Source organism: Scardinius erythrophthalmus (assembly GCF_964197995.2).
Source record: "Scardinius erythrophthalmus genome assembly, chromosome: 16".
Classification (NCBI taxonomy): Eukaryota; Metazoa; Chordata; class Actinopteri; order Cypriniformes; family Leuciscidae; genus Scardinius; species Scardinius erythrophthalmus.
Window position 1 is genome coordinate 8,893,163 of NC_138236.1, and position 23,552 is coordinate 8,916,714.

The following is a 23,552-nucleotide window of genomic DNA, read 5'->3' on the forward strand; positions in this document are numbered from 1 at the left end:
TGATATTGCTTAACAGTATCATATGATATAAATCTGAGACAAAAACTCATACTGGGGCATTTTTGCCCCAATATCTTGAATTTTAGGGAAAATGCATTCTAACGGCATTTTAGGCTCCATAATGCAGCGAGTTGTTGCCCTGCATCATGTTCGTCACCAATCAACTGGATGAAATGTAAGATGAACTACGTAGGTCTGGGGCAGGACGGGTGTGTTAAATGCGTTTATGGTTATTTTTTCCATGACAAATTAATTAAATTAACGCATTAAATTATATATATACATATAAAGAAACTTAATAACTAAACAGCTTTATCAAGGATAGGTTTTCCATAAATATGTTTCTGAGCATGAAGGTAAATGCAAATTTTTGTGAAAAAGACTCATTGTGAGGTGCCTGGGGAATGAAAGAAACTCTTACAGGTGATGGCTGTGAACAAGTCAAGGATGAAACACTCACTGTCTCATCCGCTCTATTCTGCCCTCAGCCATGGAGGTATTGATGCTGCTCACTCCCAGAGAACCCAGCTGAGGCTTCTTTTCCTCTGCTTCAGCTCCTGAAACACACACAATGTACATTATCAGACAAAAGTTTGGACTGACTTTGTTTCTCTTCATGACATGTGTCTCAGCATAGTATGGGACTAAATATCCTCTAAATATAAATATATCTAAATATAAATTTTGGTTTGACTATCTATAAAAATGAATTGGGTTTCTAAAAAGTGAGAGGTCTGAAACTAAAGGAAGCTTTCTTATTGATTCAGTTTATCACAGAGATACATTACAGTCCTAAGCTGTCTATGATGCAGGAAAGCTGTAGAATATTAATATAATAAAAAAGAGAAAATCAAAAGCAGGCAACACAGCGCATCTACTTCAGAGCAATAAATGTGTTTATCTGAACATATTTTTCAGGTTTATTGTGAATGTTTATGAGCAAATCTCTAATGAAAAGGCCATTTTCATGGCAGAATATTATAGTTTTCGACTTGCATGACATTATAGCTATTAGAGAATAATAGAGGACAATAGGTACCAAGGGAAGACATTTTACACAAGTACATAAAGCAAAAGGTTTGGTAAAGTTTTAGCTACACTATTACATAGACCAGTGCTGAATGAAGTCAGAGATGTGAAAGTGGAGCTCAAGCAGAAAGCTGCATTTCTGAGCTGTCAGCCACAGTGACATGTTCACCAAACCAAACCAGATTATGTGTGTGTGTGTGTGTGTGTGTGTGTGTGTGTGTGTGTGTGTGTGTGTGTGTGTGTTTGAGAAGTCAGCAGGTGATGAGGGGACACAGAAGTCGTGTCAGAGCACCTCGTGCATTGTGTTGTGTATGTCGACTGTATGTCAAATGTCACTGTTGGTCTTTTGCCAGCATAATCATAAAATGAATAACACTGTGTGCACCACTTTGTTACTATAATTGACCTGTCATTAAAAGTACACATATATCCATCTTTTGAAGTGCCATTTAGTCAGATGGTTCAACATGAATGCACCACCTACTGCTTCCCACTTTGAGCCACAAAAACAAATTTTCTCTCCCTTTTTTTCTATCCATTCTTTTTGGTATGGCTGAGCAAATCTGAAACTCATTGTCTTGACAAGGTGGCTGGTGAAAGAAAGAAAGGAGATAAGCTTAGAAAAGTGTTTCTTCTCTTAAAAGATCAACCCTGGGCTGTGCTGATATTACCCATCATGCATTGTCCTAACACCGCTATCATTTATCTAACTCTGCAGATAAGCAGAGTTCAGAAGTGAGGATTGCTGAATAGTATTTTTCAAATATATGGCCTGATATGAGGATTTCGAAGTTTATCTAAACAATACATTGACATACAGACTATTGAGAAATGAAGATATCAGAATGCATATCAACACACTTAAATAAATGCTATAATGCAATACAAATACTCATTCACAGTGGCCTAAAAAAGCATTTGTACACTTAAACCACACTTCGAAATATATGAATGCCACTGTATTTGATAAAAGTGGCATTTCTTTTAAAGAAATGCACAAGCACACCTCTCAAACCAAACATTTTACAAAGTTTGTTTGGTTTTAAATGACATAAAAATAGATGAAAATGCATTATTAAAATAAAAAATAAATATATATTTTAAATAAATTCCAAAATAAAATAAGCATATGTGGGTTAATAAATGTGCACATTCAGTGTGGTATATGTCTAGAATATGGTACTTTTTAGGAAAATCTAAATAAATTCAGTGGTTCAAGATGTCAGTGTGGTTCAAGATGCCAATTTTTATAAAGCATCTGAAACCTAAGAAGGTCAAATAAACCAGGAAAGAAACTGAGACTTAAACAGAAATACTCCAGTTCTTTCGATGAGGAAATGCACAGAACTGATCGGATGTGGTCAGAGCCTGTAAATAGCCTCACTGAATTACCTAATCAATGTCGCCATGGCTTCAAGTGGCAGACAAACAGGCTTCCTGACATTCTCACTCCAGAGTCATCAGGAAAAAGAAAAAAACTCAATATCATGCGCTCAGAGGCGTGAACCAAGCAAATGGATCATTCATTCGACGTGTATGGAGTTAAATGAGCATGCTCCCATGTCTTCAGAAGAAGTGTCATTTTACAGGCCTGTGACCTTCAGCAAGCAGCTTTGTGTACGTTCACTGACCTCTCATGTAATTGGCCAGTCAGTATTGGAGAAATATGCTATATATCTCATGTTGGTAATGGAGTGTACCTGCCAGTGGGGTTGTATTGTATTGGTACACAGGCCTATCACCAATAAATTTTCTTGTGTGGAATGACCGGGAACATAAGCCGTACTCACCATCTGAGTCACCATCCAGAACATTCTCCATGTGTCTGATCATGGCCTCCAGGTCACTGTCCTGTGATACACAAGGACACACATGAAGGGGTCATGTTCAGGCTGTGATGTATGATAAAGGATGCTGGAAACACACCATATGTTCCTTCTGGCCTACTTACAGAGACATTACAATATTACTGAAAATTACAGGGTTTCTTCTGTTTAGATCAAACCATGATTGTGGCTAGACTCCCTAATGACAGTCTAGCTACACAAGGGCCTTGAAATGCAGGTTCTATAAACAGCATTTGGGATCAACAGGTCTCCTATCTGTAATGATTGCATGACCTGGAGGGAGGAAGAAGCACCATGATAAAGGCAACCTGAATGGTTTTTACTCCCTTGAGGCCTTCCCCTTGTTGACGAAGTCTCAAGGAACATACAGACTGAATGAGTCTGAAGAAGGACTAAAGGTCCATCAGCAACAAAATTAGGTGTTTCTTCAACAATGGACCTTGTAGACTTTTAGACAATAAAGTCCTATATTCACACCTTCACTATTTAAAAAAAGAAAAAAAATCTACTAAAAATGTCCAAAAGGTCATGTACATTTATCACAGGAATATTTATTTTTCCTTTTTTTTTTTTTTTTGTGAAACATCAGGAACATTTCAATCAAATGCTAATTTTACAATATTTTTGGAATAAATAGCAGATTCATATACCCCAAATACACAAAAATGTAATAATAGCAATAATTATAAAAATAATAGTAATAATAATTAACATTTGATTGGAATTTATGCACATTTAATATACAAGACTTAAAAACCAACTGTAAATAATTGTTTATGAAAATATGAAAAAGATTCATGGTTATTTCACTCAATAACTATCAGTTTTAAAAATGCAATATTTTCATGGTGGATTTCATATTTTAATATTAAAAGTCTGGTCTGGGAGAAGGATAAAACAATAAAAATATACATAAAAATACATTTGAAATGCAGCAAAAAGAAAAGTGCCAGAGGTAGAAGAAACAAAATGTTGTTAAAGAAAAAACATATTCAAACTGCAATTGGTTTGCAGAAAGCAGGGCCAAATTCATTGTGTATGAGACACAAGTGCATAAGTGAAGGAAGGCCATTGGGCAGTTCAAGGGTATCAAGTCATGCCATCTGTGCAAAACGTTGAAATGAGAATAGAAAAAAAGAAAAATAACCATCACATAAGGACCAGCTACAGAGTGTATTATGCAGCTATTTACAAAATGCAATTCCTCTGTCCTCCATTCCGGGGAATCTCACCCAGCCAAGACTGGCGGCACAAATACCACCAGCTCCACTCTCACTGTGAGCCAGCTAATTATCAAATATCCACTGGGGCAGAAGTCTATTCCACTCTCTCCTTTGGTTTCATACTTATACCATCTCGGTTCGAAGTTGTTTTTCTCCCTCTCTCTCAATTGTGACAAATAGTTTTAATCTATTCTCGGCTGGCTTGATCGAATCGTGCTGAAGCCTGGTATTGGATTGCCGTTTTAAGAGTCTGCTGATGTAGTTTTTGATCTCTTGTGAGTCCAGATGAGCCCCTGGCTCTATCCCACCTGATCTGAACGTATGTGTTTGCTGTTGTGCCACTGAACTCCAACACTACAAACTATTTGCAATAATGAGGTTGAACTTGGTTGAGAAACCTTCTATAGGCAAAATTCATTTGCATAATCCGGACTATAATACCGCAGACGAGTGGTATCATATCACTTGTACATTAACGATTACCTGTGGACTTGAGTGCTTGTGAGATATGACTGAATTCATCTTATTCCTTGCTTCATAAACAGATGATCCTGTCAATGAGAGCTTATTATGACTTGAGTGTGTCTTTGAGTTAAGTGTGAATAATTCAAAAAGATACTGAAAGGGAAAAGAGGATACTTGACGATATACCTTGAGCATAGAAGGAAATATGGCATTAACATATATGGGTAATTGATGCAGTTTAGATTCAAATCTGCACTGCAACAAATACATTTTTTAAAAGTACATATGTATTTCAATTCATGTGAGGTCATAAAAGCTATATAATAATTAGAAAACAATGATAAAATGTTTAAAAGTGTTTAAGTCCAGTAATTTACTATATTTACCACATATACACTACCATTCTAAAGTCTCTTATTCTCACCAATGCTGCATTTATTTGATCAAAAATGCTGTAAAAACTATTAAACTATTAAAAACATTAATATTGTGAAATAATATTACTATCTGTTTTATCTATAATTTGTCTATTTATTGTATTTTAAAAGTTAATTTATTCCTGTGATGCAAAGCTGAATTTTGAGCATCATTACTCCAGTCTTCAGTGTCACATGATCCTTCAGAAAACATTCCAATATGCTCAAAAACATTTCTTATTATTGTCAATATTGAAATCATACATGTGATACATATCAGTGATACCTTTAATTTTCAGGAATCAAGAAGTTAAAAAAAACAGCATATATTTGAAATAAACAAAACTTTGGTGACATAATAAATGTATTTACTATCACTTTTGATCAATTTAATGCATCCTTGCTGAATAAAAGTATTAATTTCTTTAAAAAAAAAAGATTTCGAAAGGTAGTGTACCTTTATTTGTGATGTATTTTTAAAGCTTAATTTGTAAAGCTACAAGAAAAGAGTGTATATATTGCACTGTAAATTTCATAAATAAATTATTTTATGGCAAAATCTTTTGTTTTGCTAACTGATCTCATATGAAAACTCTAATTACAGTGCGTACAATTTATGGAGACATCTTTAAATGTAAATATCACACAGTCACACAAGCTGATTGACAGGAGTTTCTCTCCGGCGGCGGATCTCTCCTCACCTGTCCACATGTCTGACAGGAAGGGTCTGTGGGGAGATTATCCTCTGAGTCTTCCTCTCCATCTGAATCTGCCTCCGAGCATGACTCAAATTCATCCACGAAATAAAATGCCTCTGCCACCTGAGGATCCTCTGGGATTGCTGAAACGATTAAAAGGTAGCAAAGATTTAACCGATACTCGAAATTGTTGAGCAGTGTGTTGAAATGACAGGTAGCCTCTAACATTAACACTTTAACACATTTTCTGCTTGATTACACTGCGCTGTTGAATACCTCTACACCAAACATTTCTGTGAACAAATGAACACAGACAACCTCTCAGACACGCATGAATTCCTGGGCCTGCGACCAATCTGATTCTATCAGACAGCTGCCAGCGACTGGACCTCCACAATCAGACACAAAGATGGCAGGAGAGATGGAGGGAGCAAGAGAGGGCTGTTAGACTGTACTTTACTCTGTGGGGTTTCCCATTCACATTCTCAACAGTTTCATTTTCTTCCGTAGAGCTCTCCAACTGAGCACTATCCTTCGGCCTGAAAGAGAACGGCAATGCATCAGCATGCACATTTACACCTGCATCCCCCGAACATCCACCTCACAAGACCAACAACCAGGGATAACATGCACATCCAAGTACAAACAGAACAAAAGCCAATAAATCATGGTTTGGCTGGTTAGCACGTTCCAGTTAGCCTCTGCTGGTAGATGATGTAACTGCACCATCTGGCTGTAAAAAGCATCTTTCTTTATTAACAACCAATCATTAGCATGTATTTTCACGAAATACATCTCTTTTGCAATCATGTTTTTGTGTGTGTGTGTGTATGTGTGATTTAATAAGCCGAGAAACCTGAGGCCTATCACACCCTCCTCTGTTTTCCAGGCCTGTCTAAACAACACTGTCGATCTGTTTTATCCAGTAAAGAGGATTAGTCATGACAAAAAGTAGAAAGTGCATTCTACTGTATCACTGTGCAGGAAGCTTCCGTGTCATTTCAAATGATCATGTGTTCAGAACTCAGTCCTGCCTCATTGACTCTGTTTATGTATGTTTTATACAGAAATATCCCCACAAAAAAATGTGTATCCTCTTCTAGGAGGATTTATGCACAATTGTGAGAAACTTTAGGTTGTAGTTTGCCAAGGATTGTAGAAGTTTGTTCTGAAGTAGAGGACTGTGGGTCATATAAGACTTATTCCTTTTTTATTTTACCTTTAGAATCAATTAAAATCACATTTAAATGATAAATGATCAAGATAAATGAAAAACCCTATGGAGGACAGTCAGCATTCTTAAGAGAACCCTCCAATTCCTAACTTTATTGATTCAAATTAGCTATGTTAATGACACAAACAACCATTAGCTGTTTTCTTGCCATTTACTTTCCACTCAAATACTGAGAGCACTTAGTGGGGTCAAGTTTTCCCAATATTTCCCCAGCAAATAACCCTTACACTATGTCTACAACAGACACGACAACTGTAAATCCATTTGCCCTTCATGTCAGAAGTAGCGTCCGAAGGGAGTTGCACTTGGAGTATGTTAAACTGAATCATCGTGTCGCTGCATCCAGTGTAGACAGAATCGCGGATTATAATGGGTTCGGTTTGTGTTTGCCGCATCACGGCGCTCGCTTTTGGTGTAGACACCGTGTTATACATTTTGTGCCAGATGTTCACCTTTACCAGATGAATTTTAATCTCACATTTTAATAAGGCCATAAAGGTTCAGAAACAAAGACAAAGAGATTATAAAAGTGATTATAAACCAGAAACTGTAAAAAAGTTATTCCTATCTGTGACCAAATATCAAATGAATTCTTTATTAATGAGCAAAGATAGATAGATAGATAGATAGATAGATAGATAGATAGATAGATAGATAGATAGATAGATAGATAGATAGATAGATAGATAGATAGATAGATAGATAGATAGATAGATAGATAGATAGATAGATAGATAGATAGATAGATAGATAGATAGATAGATAGATAGATAGATAGATAGTCTTCATCTCGTGGCTAACTGCTATAATAAAAAAGAAAATTCATGTGATGTAGTACTCTGTTATATGTACTCTATTTACACCAGAATACTAATTAATAATACTAACAGTAGTGATGTATGCAAACAAATTAAAGAGAGACGGTTACAGGCTGGAGACAATTATGCTGACAAGGTTTGCACATAATGTGCTTATTGTCAGAGCTTATTCATTTGAACGGCATCTTTCCAAGGCACAGAAGTCCCTGGTGTAGTCATTATAGTTTAACTCCAGACATGAGCAGAATCAGACCGTATGTTTAATTGCTCCCAACCTCAAGAAGATTATCAGAAATGGCTGTCTAGGTCCTTGAATAACATGCAAATATGAAACTATGAACTCTCAAAATGACAAGAGAAGGAAAATAATGATATCTGAATAAATATTCCATCCTAAAAAAACATTTAATTTTGTTTATGATGTAGCTGGGTTAACCTGCTCAGTGTTTCTGCTGGGCGACTCTACGTAAACTATACAAAACATGCACACAATTATACTTGTAGCATTAATTATGCATTATTCATTCAATGAGTTTTCCTTGCCTTCGAGATTACTTGATGCATGAGGTTTTATGGAAGCTATATAATAAACATATCAGCTAATTTCAAGGACAAAAGACTTGACTCCATTAGTCTCAAAACCCCGCCGCAAAGTATCACTTCTTTAATTTTTAATAATACAAATCCACATACTTACACGATTTTATTTCCCATTTATTCCCAGTAACATACAATATCTCAGACAAACACGCATTTCAAATTCACAGTGATTGCACCCCGGCATCCTCTATCGATAAATCACACCGTGTGGATCCTCTCAGTGTCGTCTAAGAGCACAGCTGTGGCTCTGCACTCGGTTAAAACATCTCATTTACAGAGGAATCTAAAGTGATTAGAGCCAGGAACTGATGGATAACCTCTCAGGACTTCCAGAAAACACGTCTCTGAGATTTATCATAATGATATCAAAACCCGATTAAGGAGGCGTTTTGGCCATAACTTATCTTTCCTTTGATGCATATAATGACGGTGGTAAAAGAATGAGTCATTGAAAACCAGCAATATGCCAGATCAGATTCCGCACATATCTCACAGCCAATGCAAAATGACAAAGTCAAACACGTTAAAAATCTGGTTATCGGCCTCCACACAAATATTAAGTAAAGCCGATTGTATGACTGAGCAATGAAGCAAATGAGTACCCATCAGAAGGGGACAGGTCATCTTATGCAAACATGCCTAACAGAAATATGAACCATTATCTGATATTCATGGCTAAATAATATACAGTGCCCACAAACAGTATTTGGACACTTTTGGATACATTTAAAATGTCTGAATGTCATTGCATTAGACAATAATATATCAACCATGTGACATCTGCAAACTAATGATGCTACAGTGGAACTATTCTCAAAGTAACTTCACTTTCCTGGGTCATTTTTGCATTGACTTTTAACCAATGTGTCAAGGGCTGTGTCTGAAACCTCAAGCATCTGCCTTACTGCCCATCTGCTAATGACTCAGCGGGTCGAAGAAACCTCAAACAAAAACTGATTTATAAGGCACATTACATCACTCAAGTGGATTTTAGACATAACCAAGCAATTTAATGACTACAATGCTTATTTTTCAGCAAAATGACAACAGCATATTTATGAATTAACCTGATTAAATCGATCCATAAGACGCCACTTTCCACCAACTGCTGAACCACATGGATATGATTGTGGGATATCATACTTAGAAAGATTATGTACATTTAAGCTGTTTTCAAAAACAGGTTGTTACACAAATGATTGAATTTGAATGTGTCTTGATTAATGCATGAGTGCACACTACTACAGTAGGCCATCTCTGATGTACAGTGAGATCTGGATAAATCTAGAAATAGCAGCATACCAGCAGAAACCATTCACAGGCTTGAGTTCTGAGCTGAGGTCCTAACTACAATAAGGGATGAAACTAAACTGCCCATTTCTCACTTTACTTATCATTTGTTCATAAAGGCAGGCAACTTCTGCTCTGATAAATCTGTGCGGTGGAACATCATTAAAACGTCTAGGAATCATTTGACTTTCAAATCAAAATGGAATATTTTTTATCTCTTTTAAATATGCGTGTGTCTGACAGTGCAGTGTAATACTCATGGTACCTCGCTCTGTTCTGGGATCTGTTGTTTGTTAAACCATGGAGAAAGAGGCACTGGAGCGCCAAGCACACAATGAATATTAATGAAGATGTAGAAGAAAAAGAAAGTAATCTCTGATGGGAAGTTAAACTTTCTGATTTGGAAGAGATGGTGGCATTCCATCAGACACACATTTCATAATAGACTTCAAAAAACAAGAGAAAAGTATCAGGGGAGAATGCTTTAATTAATATACTTGCTGATAGTTTAATTGAAAAATGTGTGGGGAAAAAAATCTGTCTTTTCCAAATTAAGAGCTTTTCTTGCCAGACTTAACCCTGGGTAATTGTCTTATTAGGCTAAGGCCACTTTTAACCCTCGGAAATGCAATGTTTAACTCTGCTTTTAACCCTGGGTTTTGGTCATTGTCAGCTCAGGTGTCAACCCAGAGCTACAATTTCTTCCATTTGACCTTTAGTTACAGTGAAATACAACTCACCATGGTCTTTTGACACAGACTTGCACATCTTATCAGAGAGATGAGAAATGCTTCCCGTCGGTTCTGGGTTTATTTTTGGTGTCTCACTCTGAATCGGTTGAGTCCTGTTAACTCCTTCATTTTTCACCTTGAAAAAAAGTTGTAAAAAAACAAATGCTTCACCAAAAGTTGCTCAGGGATGAGTATATCTTAGTTTCTTATTTCACTCAATATAAGAAGCTAAAAAAAAGAAGAAAAAAAAGAAAGAAAAAAAGACCAAATGTAATAAAAACAAATTACAGCTGTGATTTCAAATCTGTTAATTATGAATAATGTCTGACAGGAATCCTTTCAACATACCTTTAAAACATCCACACTGACTTTCTGAAAATTTGACTTGTACTCTTGCATGCGAAGATAGTTTTCTTGATATTTTTCCTCCACAATTTTCCTATAGTAAGACAATAAGAGTATGTGCATATAGAACTTTTTTATAGTATATGTAACTGGCATAGTTCACTCAAAAACGTGGAACACAAAAGAAGATAAATGTCTACATTTTTGGTAAAACTTTAACTAATGTTAACAAATGAAATAATATTGTAAAGTAATAACTAACATGAACAAACAGTAAACAATATATATATATATATATATATATATACATATATACATATACGCATACATTCATACAACAATTCTTAATCTTTGTTAATGTTAGTTCACAGCACATTAAATAATGGTAATAAATACTTTTGATTTTAAAAATCTATGAGTAAATGTTTAATTAAAGGTATACTATGTAACTTTTGGCCATCTAGTGGTTAAAAAAAAAACTGCATGCATTCTGCGGAAGAACATAGTTTTTGGTTGACAGCTGTCTTCTAATAATCAGTATCCTTAGAAACGCTTTGAACAACTCAGAATGTCAGTGGAGAAAGACATATAGTTCATCATAACATCGTAATATACATCATACACATAATTCACAGCTAAATTGCTAAATGTACCCGATTTTTCATATCAACAGAAAAATACACCAAGATAAGAACCATGGCTTCTCTTGAGACTCCCCTGCTTCGCAGCAGTTAATGATATGCCAAAGCTAAACATCATATATTCTGTAAACAAAAATAAATAATATAGTGTAATAATGTGCATTATACATCAGTTTGTTTTTGAGTGTGACACGAGTCAACGTTGACTGTTCTGATTCTATCAGTGCATCACATATTAGACAAAGAATCAGAGCTGACGTGTGACACACTGCCAAAAATCCTTGCACCATGAAAACAGAAAAGCCCTGACACTCAAGCTAACCTTATGGAATATGAACTGCGAGTCACATTTGATTAACATTTAGTGTGACACGGTCAGTGCACTAAACGTCACTCACTTCAACTTTCGTGCTTTCTCATCTGCAGCTTGGAGTTTCCGGAGCCGCATGCGTTCTCTCGGGCTCATTTTCTGCACCTCTGATCTCTCCCGCAGTGTCTGCAGATGTACCTTCTTCTGCCTGCGGGGTTTCAAGGACTACATTTACTGAAATGACTAACGACTACTCCTTTGCTTTACAGACATTTTTTGGACTGTGTGATCAGAGCATGCAATTTTTAAAAGAAATAGGCAATTTCAAATGAAGTTAAAAAAAGAGTAGAATCCAAACAAGAAAAAGTATATCATTAGGTTATATCAAGTTGTGTTAGACAGCTTCAGATGCTTTGTGTGCAGTCTTTGGACACCAGGCATACTAGAACAGCATTAAAAAGCTAATGAGCAAAAGGTTCAGTCAGATTCTCAGTCCAGTTTAAGGCTGCATATAGCCTCATGCAAAGAGCTTAGCTCTGTGCCTGCCATTTGTTTTTAAAACTACTGTAGTAACATTAACAGTTTGAAATGAATCAAATGATCACTAGAATGTTTTTAACACAAATGTCCAGTATTCATTTAATTATTTTATCAAAATTATGATGTAGGCCCTACACTATAACTTACTATGTCCTCAACCTCATAACATTACGCAATACCTCATAATTACTTCAATACTGAAGATTCAAATATTACACTTACATTATAAAGACAAAAATATTATAATTTAAAGAAATACTCCTATATGTCCTGACAGAAGCCACTACCGGTAGTATGTAGTAGTATGATCCCCGTTTACACGGATCCGCAGAAAACGACTACAAACGCTGTATTATCATGCATGCCAGACAAGTAGTTGGCGATGTCGCTTTGTAAAGAAAGACTAAGCGCCTGCGCACATACATTCAAACACGCATGCCCAAAGACTAAACATGTAATACGCTTGTGCATGCCGTCAACGTTTTCACATATTAGCGTTTTTGAAGTTTACATTGAGATGATAACTTGCACTTTGAAATGTTTCAAAGTTTGTGTTCTCAGGCCACCAAAACACTGTTGTTGTGACTCGTGTATATAAACGGCCAGAATGCAAGTAAAGTTTTCTGTTTCCGGACAAAACAATCTTCGTTGCATTAATTTCTTGTTGTCATTTCAAAGCTGCTTTGAAACAATCTGTATTGTAAAAAGCGCTATATAAATACAGGTGACTTGACTTGCAGTAACACCTAAAAAACAAAAAGGATCCTGCATTTACAGTTTTTTTCAGTCGCTAACAAGCGTTTGTCCAAACAGTTGTCACATTTTCAAAACTCTAAACACAATTAGCACAGCATCAGCCTTTTGTGGCCATACCATTCACACATTTCTTGTCGTTTTCACACAATATGCAGTCAGTGAACACATTTCCACAATGCTTACATTTTCTTAACAGACAAGCTATACCTCCCAACAAAATTATGGATTGTTTTTGTAGTATTTACGAATGTTAACACACAACATCCCACAATTGCAAAAACAATATTCCAAACCTTAGATACAGTATAAAAACCTCTGCTTCTGCAATGATATCAGTTCAAAAACAATCTCAGCTGATAATAAACAAACAATTGAATACAGTTTTTTTCAATCGCTAACAAGCGCTTACCCATACTTCAGATACTTTTTCTAAACTCTTAACACAGACTCACACCTACAAAACACAATTGGCCAAATGGTTAATTGTCTTCTCAAAAACACATTTTGTTAAATATATACTAACTCTTCATTTCAAAACAGAAAACATGTTTCTCTGCGCACACACTAACTTTACCAAAACAATGGAAATCTGACTCAAAATAAGATTATTCTGTCAAAGAATAACACTTGTTTTCACTTCACAAGGTACATGCACTCAATCAAAGTACACCAGGTTTCAAAATACTGGCTATTGTTGACATTACTAAAACTGCATAGACTTTTATGTTTCAGTTTTACAGGTATTTGCATGCAAAACGTGCAATCCACCATTTTACACTAAATTCTTGGTTGGGAACTGTCCACATGTACAGTACTGTTCACATTCATAATCATTCCAGTAAAAAGCAAATCAGTTTTTATTCCTTTACTGTTTACTACAGGAGGTACAGTAGAAACACGGTTTGATAGAACAGAAAAAGTTTTACAGTATTGCTTACAGTAAACAAAATATCCATGAAACACACAAGAGCATTGTGAACAAAAAAACAACAGCAAAAAAAAACATAAAATTACTGTATCTAATCTCTGCGATCTTCAGGGTTAGGCCACATGTTTTCATCAAGATCACATCTGATATCATCCAAGGCGATGCACCTGGGATAAAACTGCTTGGTATGTCGGATCCACCCTTGGAGCCAGCATCCATGGCTTCAAGGAGGGACATCTGCTCATGTGGCTGATGGTCATAAACCTTCCACCTCCACATTACATTTCGTCCAGGTTGATGCCTTTTGGCCTCGATAGAATCCTGCCTCATCTATGTATATGAATTCATGAGGGGCCTGGTTGGCCTCCAATTCCATAACTCTCAAAACAAAGTTTATGTAAATCATGTCATTACTGTATACCATACTGTACTGTAACCTATTGCTGTGTAGGTTACCTACTTGCAAAGTGCAAAGCTTATAGAACTGGACATTGAATTGAATATACTACACTGGACATATTGTCGTTGTAGCTCCTTGACTCTCTCACTGATATATTGTTTTTGAACTGATATCATTGCAGAAGCAGAGGTTTTTATAAACTTTCATATTGTGAAATATCCTGTAGTACAATTTGAAATAACTGATTTCTGTTTAAAAATATGTATGTCATGTAATAAATTGTGTAAAATGTAATTTATTCCTGTGATGAAAAGCTGAATTTTCAGCATCATTACTCGAAAGAAAAGCTTGTTTCTTCATGACATTGTTCAAAAGCAACACATTTTGCTAGCAATCAAAATCACATTTTGCTAAAATCATGAAATTTACAAAAATGGTAAAAGTTTCATGTAAATGGTAAATACAGTAAATATATGCAGTCCATACTGTATCTAAGGTTTGGAATATTGTTTTTGCTATTGTGGGATGTTGTGTGTTAACATTTGTAAATACTACAAAAACAATCCATCATTTTGTTGGGAGGTATAGCTTGTCTGTTAAGAAAATTTAAGCATTGTGGAAATGTGTTCACTGACTGCATATTGTGTGAAAACGACAAGAAATGTGTGAATGGTATGGCCACAAAAGACCGATGCTGTGCTAATTGTGTTTAGAGTTTTGAAAATGTGACAACTGATTGGTCAAACGCTTGTTAGCGACTGAAAAAAACTGTAATTGACATACAGCTGATTTATGTTGGGTAAATTGGGACAACCACAGTTGGTTCCAGTCTGGCTTAGACTCAGTGGCAGGGGTTATTTTTTTCTATTACTATAAAAGGAGGACTTTGAGGAGTGATGTTTTTGGAAACAGAAACAGAAAAAGACAAACACTGTAATGTCTGGACGAGGAAGAGGAAGAGCAAGGGGCCCAGGGAGAAGAGCAGGCCCAGTGAGAGATGCAGGTCCAGTGAGAGGTGCAGGTCCAGTGAGAGATGCAGGTCCAGTGAGAGATGCAGAAGGAGGAGCAGTGAGAGGAGCAGTGAGAGGAGCAATGAGAGGTGCAGGTGCAGTGAGAGATGCAGAAGGAGGTGCAGGTGCAGTGAGAGGAGCAGGTGCAGGAAGAGGAGCAGGCCCAAGGAGAGGGCAAGGTAGAGGTGTAAGGATGCGTGGTGGTGGCATTCCAAGGGCTGCAAGAACAGTAGTCAGTGATAAAATTCGTGCCACTATCATTGACCATGTAATCAACCACGGTCTCTCACTAAGAGAGGCTGGTGAAAGAGTGCAACCCAGTTTGAGTTTTTGTGCTATTTTTAGTTCCCCCCTTTTTATCTGGGCTTTTTACTGTTTTTGTAAGCATTTTGTTCACTGTAAGCATTGCAATACTGTAAAACTTTTTCTGTTCTATTATACTGTGTTTCTACTGTACCTCCTTTAGTAAACAATAAAGAAAAAATAACTGGGGATTTGCTTTTTACTAGAATGCGTTTGAATGTGAACATTACTGTACATGTGGACATGCAGGTCCCAACCAAGAAATTTAGTGTAAAATGTGGATTGCATGTTACCTGAAACATAAAAGTCTATGCAGTTTTAGTAATGTCAACAATAGCCAGTATTTTGAAACCTGGTGTACTTTGATTGACTGCATGTACCTTGTGAAGTGAAAACAAGTGTTATTCTTTGACAGAATAATTTCATTTTGAGTCAGATTTCCATTGTTTTGGTAAAGTTAGTGTGTGCAGAGAAACACGTTTTCTGTTTTGAAATGAAGAGTTAGTATATATTTAACAAAATGTGTTTTTGAGAAGAAAATGATCAATTTGGCCAATTGTGTTTTGTAGGTGTAAGTCTGTGTTAAGAGTTTAGAAAAATTATCTGAAGTATGGGTAAGCGCTTGTTAGCGATTGAAAAAAAACTGTAATACATGTGCGATATGGAAAGTGAATGCTAGATTTGTCAGTGCACTTGAAAGATAACTCTGAATATCGGGTACTGACTAATTCAAAATAATTCCATTACATTACCGTAGAAAAGTTTGGAGTTGGCAAGTTTTTTTTTTTTTCATGTTTTTAATGCAAGTCTCTTACGCTCACCAAGGCTGCATTTATTTGATCAAAAATACAGTAAAAACAGTAATATTGTTTAGTAATATTTAGTAATGTCAGTAATATTTAAAATAACTATTTTCTAGTTGTATATATTTTAAAATGTAATTTATTTGTGATGCAAAGCATCGTCACTCCAGTCTTCAGTGTCACATGATCTTTCAGGAATATGCTGATTTAATAAAACATTTCTTCATATCAATGTTGAAAACTTTTTGACCCCAAACTTTTAAACGGTAGTGCACAAAACCTTTTTTCAATTTTGCAACCTATTATGTCCCAGTACTCAAGAATCAATGAACTGCACTTGTTTGATTTTGCTATGCACTGGTGGCTTTAAGATTTTCACTATGATTGGCACATGCTATGGTGACAACATTTTTAATTTGTGTGGAAAGCGAATGAATGAAAGTCTGCTGCTCATAGACTGCCACCTGATTAACATGTTCCAAACACTGGGTACGCAGCAGCAACACAGCTACTGTACATATTTTTAGGTCCCCCCGACAAGATTGTGTGAAAATGGCAAAAAAAAAAAAAAGGCATTTTAAAAAAAACAGTCCTGTTCCCAGAGATCCCTGGTGTAGTCATGCATTTCTCAGCTGACAGCATCTTTGCAGGAACAGAGAAGTGAGACTGCCTATAAATGTCTCTTTCTCTCAGGGACTTGTGACTGTGGATTCACTTACAGTGCTCTCAGGATCTGCGATGTGTCTCTCTCTCCCCCCATCGACTTGTCTCGAAGTGTAAGGCTAAAGAACTTGTGTTTCATGCTCTGTAGTGAGAAAAATAGCAAAAGAGATGAAATATCTGTTAATGCTGTTCTCTGAGGCTTGTAAAAGTTAGTTTCCTGAGGAGCTATGAAAGCAAAAAGCAAAACAGCAACAGCAAAGCTAGTGTTCAATCAGAATAAACCGTCGCACAGGCCTGTGTTTCACTCCTGCAATTCTCAGAACTCTTGAATCAGAGCAAATGAGAAGGAGAGAGAAAGACTGATATAATCATCCTCAGGGAGGAATCTGCCACGAGCACATTTAAAGAACAATACGAGACATTTGTAAGGCGCAAATTACACAGGCAGAAGAAAGCCTTGGAAACTGTACACAACAACAGAGGAGGGAAAAGCCATCAGAGAGTATTGTGGTTTAGATGCCCTCTCCTTCTCTGATTACATGTTTCTGAGATGGTGATGGTGTAATAGCTGGTGGAAGACACATACTGTACCAACCAGGAGCTTTCAGATAGGGGTTAGGGGATCACTAGCTTCCAAAGGCAAAAACGTATTACTAAGCACCCTGATGTAAACAAGTCAATGCAGTATGAATGTGAGTGATGAAAGGGTGCTATAACTGCAAATACTGTAACCGAGACGCATTAAACAGGGGCTATAAAAAAAATCAATGGGATTAGATGCCTAGAGAGCAATTATATTTTCAGTGTGATGATTTATGTGATGAAAAATACTAATGACATGTACAGTAGCTCTTGGAGTTTAAGCAGCCATTGGATTCGATTTCTAAATGATGTTCGGATTGTAGTTATTAACAGAAGACATTTTGTCTGGATGTGGGCGTTATGGAAGGTCTTGTGATCTGGATGCTTGCATCCAACAAAACAGATATGCTGTATGTGATATAATGATGGATTATGTACATAATTAGGGGAAGGATTTATTAAGGATCATATCTGATGCAGCTGTTCTGAGCGGTCTGTGAACTGACTCGCCTCCTTTCATTTTATTTTTTACATCGGATGAGATGCCAGCAGTACTTCAACCACCAACTGTTATTTTACACAGAAAGTTGGAAAAAGGCCCAGATCTATAATGAAGTCGTAACAGGCAGCGCAAGAAGGGGTTTAGCTTTAGTTATGGTAATTGACAAAAGCGAAAATACATGAGGAGAAACGCTGTGAAAAATATGATATAATAATCACATTCGGATTTGGAAAAGAGTAAGCTAAAACCGTCTACAGGGCTCAATGTTCAATTTACGGTACACGGATTCGTCTGTTCAAATTTTGCACGGTCGGGCCAACATTTTCACTGACACTATTAGAAAATAACTGCTTGAAATATTTCGATTTTTCATTTTTAAAAACTATAAATACCTTATTTTTTTCAGATTTTTATACAAATTGAAAATATGCAACAAGTTGTAAATTATGCAGCTATAAAACTATAAATTAATAAACACACTTTTGTTGGAAAACGGCATTCAATGCACAGTTAAATGACTGGCATATATTTCTAAATGCATTCTTTCTAATGTTTTCAAGATTATTAATTAAATATTGCAAATTCAACAAAACTGAATCTATGTTAGCCAGCTAGATCTTAGCAGTACATTTTAAGTTTGCAAAGTATTAAAAAAAATGTATGTGCAAGATCAATTAAAAAAAGTGAAAGGCCTGAAGTGGCCCTGGGCCAAATAGAATAAAATAAGGTTCTAATTATGAATATTATGAATAAATAAAAAAAGGAAAGAAAAGAAATAAGAGAAGAAATAAGAAAAGAAAAGAAAAAAATGCTTTGGTACAGACCAGAGCAAACCGTCCTTATTTTTTATCTTTGATCTGCAATTTGTTACAGAGGTTGTTTGAGAAATTTAGACTGGATTGAAATCTGTGAAAAACAAATTTATCTAAACTTTTCAGAGAAAAGTTGTCCTGTTCAAATAAACTTTCATGAAAATGTTCTGAGCTTTTATACATTTACAGACTGATCATTTGCCTGAAAGATGCAAAAAAAATTCATATATGCCGGGGAACAAGGCGAACTATGACAAGCCACAATCGATACAATCACAAAGCAGCAACAATGCCAATCACTGACATTTCAACAGTACAATCTGAAAAGGTTACGCACAGGGTGAGTCAAATGTGATGGCGAATCGATGATGTGATGAGCATGCATAACAGACATTTAGAAACCTATTGAGCTTGGCCAGCAATCAAAATCTTCCTGGTGCATTCTGGTCCTTCCCATTAACCTTTGAAACAGATACTCTAAACAGCTGGTCGGATGCCCTCTTGTCTGTTTGATCTGATCAACGGCATGTCCTCACCTGCAAGCTCTCCTCAACGAACCTGCTCCTCAGAGCATCTGCTGCCGAGATCCTGCGTGAAGAATCCTTTTCTAACATACTGACAACACAGAAACAGAGAGAGAGAGAGAGAGAGAGAGAGAGAGAGAGAGAGAGAGAGAGAGAGAGAGAGAGAGAGAGAGAGAGAGAGAGAGAGAGAGAATTATGTTTAAGACCTCATGAAATGCTGATAGTTCAAGTTGAATGCTTCTAAACTTGCTCAGATTTTGCATAATCTGCTTTGAAAAACTGCTGAATCAAACAAGCCACTGATTTGTGTCTATCTACTCATCCACAGCGGGCAGACGGACAGATATTGCTTGGCGGTGTGGGATGACATGAGCCCGATTCGTGCCTGGAGCAGGGCAGCATCTGTTTCTGGTACCTTTGCATTAGGGAGTTGAGCTGCCGTGAGTATGTTTCTGGCAGGGATGGAGTAGGTCCCTCCACAATCTTCAGCACCACAGCCAAGAAGTTCTGCCCCTCAAAAGCATGCACCAAACAGCACATCTCATAGAGAATACAGCCTAAAGACCTACACAAAGAGAATAATAAAAAGAAATAGGGGCAGTCCACCCAAAAAAATTAAAAGATGCTCCAAACCTGTATGACTTTCTTTCTTCTGTGCAACATGAAAGAAGATATTTAGAAGGATGTTGATAACCAAACAGTTTGTGGCTCCCACTGATTTTTTTCCCCATACAATGGAAGTCAATGGGAACCAAAGCTGTTTGGTTACCAACGTTCTTCAAAACATCTTTTATGTTCTGCAGAAGTAAGAAATGCATCCCTGTTGACGCTTGTTTTCATAAAGTCATGTGGAAAAAAAGGACACCCTTTAGAATTTTTTGGTTTTAAATGAGGTAAATACAACCTCAGATGAACAACAACAAATGACATATTACACAGTGTTATTATTTATTTAACAAAAATTAAGCCAAAATGGAAAAGCCATGGGTGACAAACTAAGTACACCCTATGATTCAATTGCTTGTAGAACCACTTTTAGCAGCAAAACGTTGAAGGAATCGTTTTCTGTATGACAGTATCAGTCTCTCGCATCATTCTGGAGGAATTTTGGCCCGCTCTTCTTTACAACGTTGCTTCAGTTATATATACTCTAAAGCTTTTGGTGAAGATCAGATTAATTTTAAAATCATTGTTTGGTTCATTTGGTTAGTGTGAAAGTGCTTTTTTCCCCGAACTTGTTTGCATAGGCGACAATCGTACATGAACTTTGGTACAATTTGCAATTATCATTATAGTAAAAAGGTTGTATCTCGCTTTAGTTGAGACACAAACAAATAGAAAAAAAGAAGAAGAATTTGTGAGAGGATGTCTCTATTTTAGCCCATTCTCTTGCTTATCTCTATTAAGCAGCACAGTGACCCCCTTCCTCCAGTGTGTCTCGTGCTTGTGTTCTTGCAGGCTCGAGAGCACAGAGTGAAGAGTCCAATTCCCATGCAGAGACCTCAGCTCTCGCTGGCACATACACATCGAGATGAGTGTGTGAGAAAACGCATGGTTCTTAAATTAACAGCAAGTGCCTGTAGCCGTTTGGCAAATGAGATTGTCTTTTCTCTCTCCTTCATTCTATCTTATTGTTTTCTGGTTATTTTCCCCCTCAGTTTTATTTTCCAGAACTCGCAATTTGATAGCAATCAAACATAATACCTCATTACCTGCAATTTTGCATAATGCATAAAGATTAAGAAAAAAAATTTGACTTTTTTTTTTTTAAAGATTATGAGTTTTGACTTTGTGAGGGAATACCTTTGCAAGTTACTTGCTGAGAACTAAAACTCCTTGAAGAAATATATATACATACATATATATATATATATATATACAGTATATATATATATATATATACACACACATTATTATGAGGAACCTTTAAAATAACATAACATTTTTAATATCATGAGAAGCATAAATTCAGTCAAAGTGTGTCCAAACTTTTGACTTTAAGTGTACTGTATTTGCAAATGTAAAACCTATACAATGCAATAACCGAAGTCTTGGTTGGTTAAAGGCACACTATGCAGTTTCCGTTTTTCTCAAACAGCGACCCCTAGAGTCACTGTGGAATACTTGTATTTAACGTTACTGTCGTAAATACCACTCACGCAGAGCCGTCTCTGCACTCTTCTGACCGCGCTTTCTTCGTCGACTCTGCCATGATTCACGTCTGAAATGCGTGCTAGTGTCTTCCATAGAGGCTGCTTCATATGTCGTTGATGTATGTGATGTCGTGCCGCAAAGCAAGTCATGATTCTGGCGAGATTTGGCAGTGTGCCACCTCTCAAACCTGCATTGCCCCCCCACCCCCCGCCTCCGCTTTGCTATCAGGATGATTCAACCTACTACAAGTTCGTTTACCATCGAAATGATATCGAAGCTGTTATATAAAGGTACAAATCTTGCATAGTGTGCCTTTAAGAACTGAAATGACTCAATGGTTTAGTTATTTATACCAGATGTCTGATTTGGAGTCGTATCCTCTGTGGCTGAGGGCTTCAGGGCTCATGTAGTACGGGGTACCTGTGAAGGTAGTCGCCAGGTCGCATGACCCCATCAGCAGACAGGATACACCAAAGTCACCTTTAAAGAATGTTTGAAAAAGTTCCATCAGCACAACACCTTTTAAAAAGAGTTTTACAGACAAAACTTAAGGAAATTGTTTACAGTGTAACAAAATAAGGAATATTTACTCTTCTATTTAGACTAACAAACACTATAATGGCCCCAAATAAGCTTTTGAATGTTGAGACTATTTGTGAGTTAACATGCACATGCTCATTGAGATTCTCACTTGAACATTCTTTTTTGAGTCACAAATAGTAAGAAATATGAATCATTTATGAATGTTAGGCCAAAAATATTCCTCCAAAAACTGTCCCCCAAAAGAGCTTAAAAGAGATTTAACTGGACAAATGCTGTGGATTTGTAAAAGCTTTAGGAGTTACCAGCATGCTTTACAGCATAAATAATACATGCACTGTTATGGGATTGCTATTGATTCACTTTTTTTTATTATTCTGTAGTTGTTTTGTCATCATAGTTTGTTGTGTGTGTGTTTAGCATTCATCTTATTCCTAATGATATGCTTGATGATTATACAGCTGTTGAGGTTTATATGTGTTACAGTAATTGTTGAGGGTCTATGTGTGTCTTTCTGTGTAGAAATGTAATGAAACAACATTAGGTTGCAAGATGAGCTCTTTTTTAGAGACAAAAAGCCGTGCAAGATGTCATCTCCTTCAGAGCCAAGCAGTCATTTAAAATGTAATAGACAAATGAAAGCTTCCTTGGTTTGTTTACTGAACATCTGCTGAAAAAGAGACCTGTGGTTTGCTTTGACACAAATTAATTGGATACAGTAAATGATACATTTAACATTTAGTGAGTGTACAAATACAAGTTGGCTGAGGTACTGAGGATAGCTGTTGCACACTTGCCGGAAGAACTCCAAAATCTCAATGCATTGTGACCGTTTTTTCATAGTGCAAAAATAAACATTTTAGTTGTGTTAAGAACTTTGGCCAGAACTTGACAATATCTTGCATAATGCTGAAACGATATTATGAGTTTTCTCAACATTTCATTTTTTACAGTGTGACCTGAGAATTAGTTTGAAGTAAACCCTGTTATTTTGGCAGGCTAAGGTGAGAAACTGACGTAAAGCAACACAAATGCACAGAATAGAGTATGCTGTACGGAATAATTTCATCCTACAACAACACACAAATACATTATTTTGCACAGAAATTAGCTAAAAGTGACAACTTTATGCTGTGATGACAAAAAAAATGTATAACAGGAAATCTTTGTTTATTAAAGCACCTATTTATGATAGAAACTATAAAAGTGATGATTATCTGCCTCAGAGAAGAACAGCTTCTTTCTATCTGCCGTAGCTGACTGACATACTTTTTTTTTTTTTTTGACTGGGTAATGATCCTGTTTCTTTGTAGATGAATGTTTTAACTGTCATAAAAGAAAGCCCTGTTTTACCAAATGGGAGGTGTTTGGGCTTTTGGTGTCATTAA

At 36.4% G+C, this 23,552-nt stretch overlaps 1 protein-coding gene across 4 annotated transcripts in view; it reads right to left on the reverse strand.

The window, feature by feature from the left end:
• Positions 1–23,552, reverse strand: part of nek11 (NIMA-related kinase 11) — a 65,939-nt gene that overhangs the window by 19,967 nt on the left and 22,420 nt on the right. For all 4 annotated transcript variants that reach the window (XM_081388244.1, XM_081388243.1, XM_081388246.1 and 1 more), the window contains 10 exons: positions 21,978–22,104; positions 19,886–20,035; positions 19,483–19,561; positions 17,107–17,192; positions 11,736–11,855; positions 10,700–10,790; positions 10,361–10,487; positions 5,682–5,821; positions 2,820–2,880; positions 461–557 (listed from right to left, as the gene is read on the reverse strand). In XM_081388244.1, the coding sequence (XP_081244370.1) occupies positions 461–557; positions 2,820–2,880; positions 5,682–5,821; positions 10,361–10,487; positions 10,700–10,790; positions 11,736–11,855; positions 17,107–17,192; positions 19,483–19,561; positions 19,886–20,035; positions 21,978–22,104 (1,078 nt within the window). The remainder of the gene's footprint in view (positions 1–460; positions 558–2,819; positions 2,881–5,681; positions 5,822–10,360; positions 10,488–10,699; positions 10,791–11,735; positions 11,856–17,106; positions 17,193–19,482; positions 19,562–19,885; positions 20,036–21,977; positions 22,105–23,552) is intronic.